Source organism: Panthera uncia, assembly GCF_023721935.1.
Source record: "Panthera uncia isolate 11264 chromosome C1 unlocalized genomic scaffold, Puncia_PCG_1.0 HiC_scaffold_3, whole genome shotgun sequence".
Taxonomy (NCBI): domain Eukaryota; kingdom Metazoa; phylum Chordata; class Mammalia; order Carnivora; family Felidae; genus Panthera; species Panthera uncia.
Window position 1 is genome coordinate 9,665,563 of NW_026057584.1, and position 6,474 is coordinate 9,672,036.

The 6,474-nt window shown below is 42.8% G+C and overlaps 1 protein-coding gene across 20 annotated transcripts in view; it reads left to right on the forward strand.

Annotated features, from left to right (window-relative positions):
• TRIP12 (thyroid hormone receptor interactor 12) overlaps positions 1 to 6,229 on the forward strand; it is a 138,801-nt gene extending 132,572 nt beyond the window's left edge. For all 20 annotated transcript variants that reach the window (XM_049614728.1, XM_049614724.1, XM_049614727.1 and 17 more), the window contains 5 exons: positions 412 to 576; positions 2,375 to 2,488; positions 4,223 to 4,317; positions 4,838 to 4,941; positions 5,684 to 6,229. In XM_049614728.1, coding sequence (XP_049470685.1) covers positions 412 to 576; positions 2,375 to 2,488; positions 4,223 to 4,317; positions 4,838 to 4,941; positions 5,684 to 5,880 — 675 coding nt within the window. In that variant the 3' untranslated portion in view covers positions 5,881 to 6,229. The remainder of the gene's footprint in view (positions 1 to 411; positions 577 to 2,374; positions 2,489 to 4,222; positions 4,318 to 4,837; positions 4,942 to 5,683) is intronic.
• The last annotated feature ends 245 nt before the right edge of the window (positions 6,230 to 6,474 follow it).

Here is a 6,474-nt window from a genome sequence, read left to right on the forward strand (position 1 = left end):
ATTTGTATTTACAGTTTCCTAACTATTGCTTGGTATTTGGGGTGTGTGTGTGTAGGATTAAGATAGAATTTAGGAGAAGTTTGGCCCTATTAGCTACTCTTAAATTAACCATCATGTAAACTATTAGGACTTTCTGTGAAAGGTGATTTGAAATTCAGTCAGATTGAGTAGCAGACCTCTCATCTTGAAGGAACACTTAAGTGATCTTGTTTTTCCCCCATATAAAAATAGTTGGATTCTAAAGTGCTTATTTCCTTTGTGATCTGTGTCATGTGTAAATTATGACAATAAAAGAAGTATTCTAAGAGCTGAAGGAACCCATAAAATTTATTAGCATATCTTTTGTTTTATAAACACAGCCATAACAAGCAACTGAATTACTGTGCTTGATCTCCCATCCCCCTTGTTTAGACCAAAGAGAGTCTACAATATGCATTAGAAACCCTGACTATGAACGGCTGCTCAGTTGAAGATCTAGGATTGGATTTCACTTTGCCAGGATTTCCCAACATCGAACTGAAGAAAGGAGGAAAGGATATACCGGTCACTATCCACAATTTAGAAGAATATTTAAGAGTACGTAATCGTGGCACCCTTTGGGGAAAAGGCCAGCGTGGTGGGCGACACAGGACTTCTGTGGACACTGTTCTGGGGGAAGGGGGAAGCACCTGTCCCGGGAGCCTGCCTCCCCTGCCTGAGACCCTCGACACCCAAGATCACTGCACAACATCCACTTTTTCAGGCCCTCATTTCTGTCTGCACTTGACAAAATGTGTGAGATATTTCAGGAAGCCTTATATATGACCTTGAATTTTCTGTCTTGAAGTTTGAATACTACTAAACTCTCATTGTCTTCGTTTAAAACAAATCAGTGAAAAGGAGCCATCACTTGTGTTCTCATTGAACTGCATTCTGTCTATCAAGGCAAAACTAGACATTATTCTTCACACACACACAAACACATTTTTATGGGTGTAATGAGGACTTTCAGATAATCTATAGCCCTTGACTATATTTGTTAAATTAAGGGAAAACAATTTTGTATTAAAAAGAAATTGTATTTTAAGTTCCATGCTATGTAGGTCTTTACTACTGCTTTTTGAAAAGTTTCTTTTGGTTTATTTCTGACCCTGAGTGGAAAGAACATTGGGTTCAAGATAGAAAACCACCTATACCCAGACTTGGGTTTTCTGCCACCCTACAGTGGGATTTTATTTAAAAAAAAAAAAAAAAAAAAAAAATTATATTTATTTATTTTTGATAGCACGAGCGGGGGAGGGGCAGAGAGAGGGAGACACAGAATCCAAAGCAGGCTCCAGGCTCTGAGCTGTCAGCACAGAGCCCGACGCAGAGCTCGAACTCCCAAACCGCGAGATCATGACCTGAGCTGAAGTCGGACCCTTAACCAACTGAGCCACCCAGGTGCTCATACAGTGGGATTTTAGATAGAACCCCTGAAAAATGCCTCTGGTTTCTTCGTCTGTTAGAGAAAGAGTAGATAGCCAAGGTCTTCAGATATCTTTTGGCATACCCAACTGTTCTGTGACTGTTAAACACATTCTTTAATATTCACGGGACTATCTGATCAAACTTACCTGCTGCTTTTCCTAACTTTGAGAAAGCTAACCTTTCAGCTTACTTGTAAATGATGAGTTAATGTCCAGATTAAAGTTCTCTGAAAAGAATTTGTGATGATGCTTGTATTTTTCTGTCAGCAAAATGCTGTTGTTTTTATTTTTATCTGAGTATGTCCTGTATTTCTTGAACCCAGTGGGTTAGCTGGAGTCATTGATGACTAGATATCATTGAACCAGTAACAGATGCTTTCTGTTCCTTTTCAATTTCACGTGACTGCATTTCCAGAGTTTGCCTTTTTCTAAGTGAAGGTCCACTTCAGAAGCATTGGTTCTAAGAACTTAATCAGGATTTGGATAGAAAAATTTCACATTAAAAATTCAGAACACTTAACAGTTGGTTATTATGCATCTTGACACATTATCTTTAATTCTTAATAACATTTTATCCTCTTGAGAAACTTTCATCTGCTTCTCATCTAGTAAGGTACCGTTCTGTGCCATCAGGGTTTTATGTAAATGAATTTTTAAAACACACTAAACATAAATGCTCATCGTAATTGTTTTTACATTTTCTTGCTGGCCAGGCCCCGAGTTAGAAGTTGACCTGAGAGATCTTTTATGTGGTTTTCTGAGAGATGTTTTAGAGACTTAATTTGTGTGGGGTTTGTTGTTGTTGTTGTTGTTGCTGTTGTTTTTAAAGTGATCAGGATGGATGTTTCACTGTACTTTGACATGTATTGGGTAGGAAAGAGATATGAAATCTTGTCACGGTTTTTAAAAGACCTTTCTTTTTACAGCTGGTTATATTCTGGGCACTCAATGAAGGCGTTTCTAGGCAATTCGATTCCTTCAGAGATGGATTTGAATCTGTCTTCCCACTCAGTCATCTCCAGTACTTCTACCCGGAAGAAGTGAGTAGCTTGTGTCTGAAGAAATTGCCCATTGTTCACTGTGTACCTGTAGCAATCGTAGCACGCTGTCTCTGTGCCATCTAGCCGAAGAGGATTGCAAACGAGAAAACTGGGGGGCGAGGTGGGTTTGTGAGCCGAGGGGTGGATGTTTGGTAGAGGTAGAAGATCATTTCTGAGCAAAGAAGAGTATCAAATACTAAGTGTGATATGATGTAATATAAATATAACATTTATATTTATATATATATGTTATATATATATATATATATGTATGTTATATATATGCTATATATATAACATAAACATAACATTTTATATTGTATAAATATTAAATATAGTTGAAGTATTGGAGTGGGGTCTGTGTGTGAGATTGGGTAAGCCCCGCCTCATCGTCAGTCACCTGACCCTGGATGCCGGCCAGTGGAGAATGGGATGTGCGTCTTTGCGGTCGCTGAGGAGAGTGCACTTTTTTTTTTTTTTTTAACCTAAACTTCCTGGATTAGGTGAGACACTGTTTTATGATTGGAGTCCGTTCTTGGAGTTTTAAGGAAGTGTTGCAAGTACCGTTAAGAGTGGGGAAAAATGAGTGTGCAGTTTTCCAGCCATCTTAAGTGCAACAAGAATCTGGAACGCTGCTCTCGAGTGGTGAGATGGCACAGAAAGGGTCTGCGAGGTGTGGGGTTTCTCCAGTGTGGGATCCTTTTTGTTTAGTATTTGAATGATAACTTTACACATCTATTACTGGCCGAACCCGGATACCTTTGAATGACTTCGACGTAGCATTTTAATCTCAGTTACGATTTTTACGTCCGCTCTGATTCGCTGCTCGCGGGAGCATGTGGTGTAGCGGACACTTTGAGGCACTGGGTGTCACGTGGAATTGAAAATAGCAAGTGTTGCTCCTGGAATTGAATTCTGGTCCTTCCTGCTCCACCGTATGACCTTGTCTAGGCTGTTGTGTCTGATCTGACTGCCTCGTCCATAAAATTGGGATAACCTCTGTCTTACTGAACGGGACACCTAGAGTACCTGCCAGTGAGTGACGCGTAGTAGGTATTAAATTTTCTCAAAGCACGTAGTCCTTCTGCAGGTGGGCAGGTCACCAGAGGAAAGATGGCTTAATGTGAAACTGGTGTTAGATTTTCCAAGGAGATGCAAGCACTCTTGCTTTCTCCTGTTCCCCCTGGAACGGCTTGCCTGGTCCCTGTGCAGCCCCAGCCGACCATCTGGCAGCCATCTGCCTCTGTACAAAGTGAGGAAGCTGCCCGTTGGCTGGGCCTCAGTTCAGCTTTCTCCCACTTCTCTCTCCAGCTCACTAGTCTGTGTCTTGGCTTCTGGCATTTCTAGAAAACAGGATTTATGAAATCTCCCTGGCGAGATGTAGGTTATGGAGTTAAAGCCCGTAAAGACGAGAGGCGTTAGGAAAGCTTAAACAAAGGTTTGTCTCAGGTATGTTTTGTTTGCGATTAAAGTCTTCTCTAGAAGCCAGTCCCTGCAGATGGGCAGGGTGCCTTTAAAGGCACCAGAAGAGGAGGCTGAGTCTGTATCTGTAGTAGAAGAGCACGTTGTCAAAAAAAGAGGTCCCTGTGCAGAACTTTCGGTATTGAAAATGATACTTTGGTACACGGTAGTCCTGTGCTATATTGGCATCTGCAAAACAGCATGTCCTGTGAGTTTTCACTGAGTTAAGCAGCCGTGTCCTTAGTAATTTGTTTCTGTTGGGTGACCACGCAGCTGGACCAGCTCCTGTGCGGCAGTAAAGCAGACACTTGGGATGCAAAGACACTGATGGAGTGCTGCAGGCCGGACCACGGTTACACTCACGACAGGTGAGTACCCGGATCTGCTGGGCTTTCGTTTGAGGGTCAAGAATTTGGTGGTGTGTGCGTGCATGCGTGTGTATACGTACGTTATGAACAACAGGGGGGTGCCATTTTTAAATTTGTCTGCCTATTTTAAAGGAGGCTTTCTGATATTTTGGCCTCATTTCTATCAAGACCTTAGGACTCAAAGATTTCTTTTTCGGGTATTTCTGTGTAAGTGAACAGGGAGGAGGAAAGAGAGGAGGATACAGGTCAAACCCGTTACCCGTTTTTGTTTGCGGTAAAATGGAAATATCTGTACACTCCTGACAAGTCTTGTTTGTTACAACGGTAATCGTTCCATTTGAATTCCAGCTGTGACAACAGAAAACTACGTAGGTTTCCGAATGCGTCCTAATGCGAATTCATAGGTAGTCGTATTGAAATTTGGTAGTCTGCAGCTGGCTGTGAGAGTCTGCGGTGCGGTGTGATTGAAAGGTGCACAGTCCCGTGCTGAAATGATTTTGCTGACTTGTTTCTGTTGTAGTCGCGCCGTGAAGTTCCTGTTCGAGATTCTCAGTAGTTTTGATAACGAGCAGCAGAGGTTATTTCTCCAGTTTGTGACCGGTAGCCCGAGACTGCCTGTTGGAGGTGGGTGTCCCCTAGGCGCCTGGCCGCCGCGGTTCTGTGGTGGGGGGAGGGGGGGGGGAGGGAGGGAGAGAGAGAGAGAGAGGGAGAGACGGACAGAGACTTTGGTACCACCAGCAGGATATTCTGCATTTGACCCCACAGTGCCTTTTCGTTACTCTAGTATCCTAACGTGTCTTGAGTTTTCCATTGGCTTTGCGATATGTGAGAGCTCTCGGCCGGCAGGGAGATTCATAGGGATCATCTTAAACACACTGAAGTAGGATTATTAATGAACACGTAATGCTACTTTTCTAGGTGAAATTCAGATCCTCCAGCCAGCTGTACCTTACAGACTCTTGGATGAGAAAGCATTGTAAAGTCTACTTTTCTAGGAGTGAGTCAGTCCCAATAGGAGTCAAATTGGTACTCAGTTTTAAAAGCCAAAAAGCAGAAGGAGCTGTTGGCCTCCATATTCTACAGTGGTTTTTTCCAGTAAATAAAGCAGATGTTGGGGTCCGTACACTAAACGTACATCACGTGCGTAGATGTAATTGCCCAGCAAGAAGGACCGCCTTGCGTGTGTGGTAACACCGTACAGCCAAGCAGCGTGACGTTTCCTGATGGTAGCAGCACAGAAAGGCTACGTTTGTGATTCCAGACGGATTCTTCTTGTGGCTAAAAAACATCTGGCTCGGAGTTAGCTGTGTGCGGCCTGTTAACTTACTAACTTCCCTTGGTCTTTCTTCCTTCCCCTTCTGCTCAGGCTTCCGGAGTTTGAATCCACCTTTGACAATTGTCCGGAAGACATTCGAATCGACAGAAAACCCGGATGACTTCCTGCCCTCCGTAATGACTTGTGTGAACTATCTTAAGTTGCCGGACTACTCGAGCATTGAGATCATGCGTGAGAAACTGTTGATCGCGGCCAGAGAAGGACAGCAGTCGTTCCATCTTTCCTGATCACAGCGAGAAATGCGGTGTCTGCCTGTTACAGCAAAAGAAAAAAAAAATCATGATTTCTTTTCTAAATGTATCACCTGAGTCAAGGAAACATGTTACGCCTTCTTGTTGTAGGAAAAATGGCTTGCAGATTATACAAGAGACACTTGGTTGATATTCATTAATGGCCCCATGGACTTAAAGTGATCAGGCCCTAAAACGTTGTTGTGATGAGGTTTCTTTAGCAAGTTCTTGTTTAAATTATCATTTATTTGATGAGTGAAGTTTTTAACTTGCTTTGCTGTGTGAAATTTAAAAAAAAAAGGGATGTTTTTCAGGCTGAAACAATAAATGTCGCTGTGCAGTTTAATTCTGGGCTGTGTGTGTCCATCTAGCTAAGTCTGCAGTTTTGTTTCCTCCAAAGACCACTCTTGTACATAAGTACAGACACGAAAGCTCACGTGTGTTTGACAAATCCGGTTCGGTAGGTTAGCTCTGTGTGCATCTCCCTCCCCTCTCATTTCCCTCCCCGGTTCATGTGTTGTCCGCGGTCCACATGGTTTTTTTTGTGTGCGACACTCACGGTTGTCACATCTTCATCAGCCATGGGCTCCC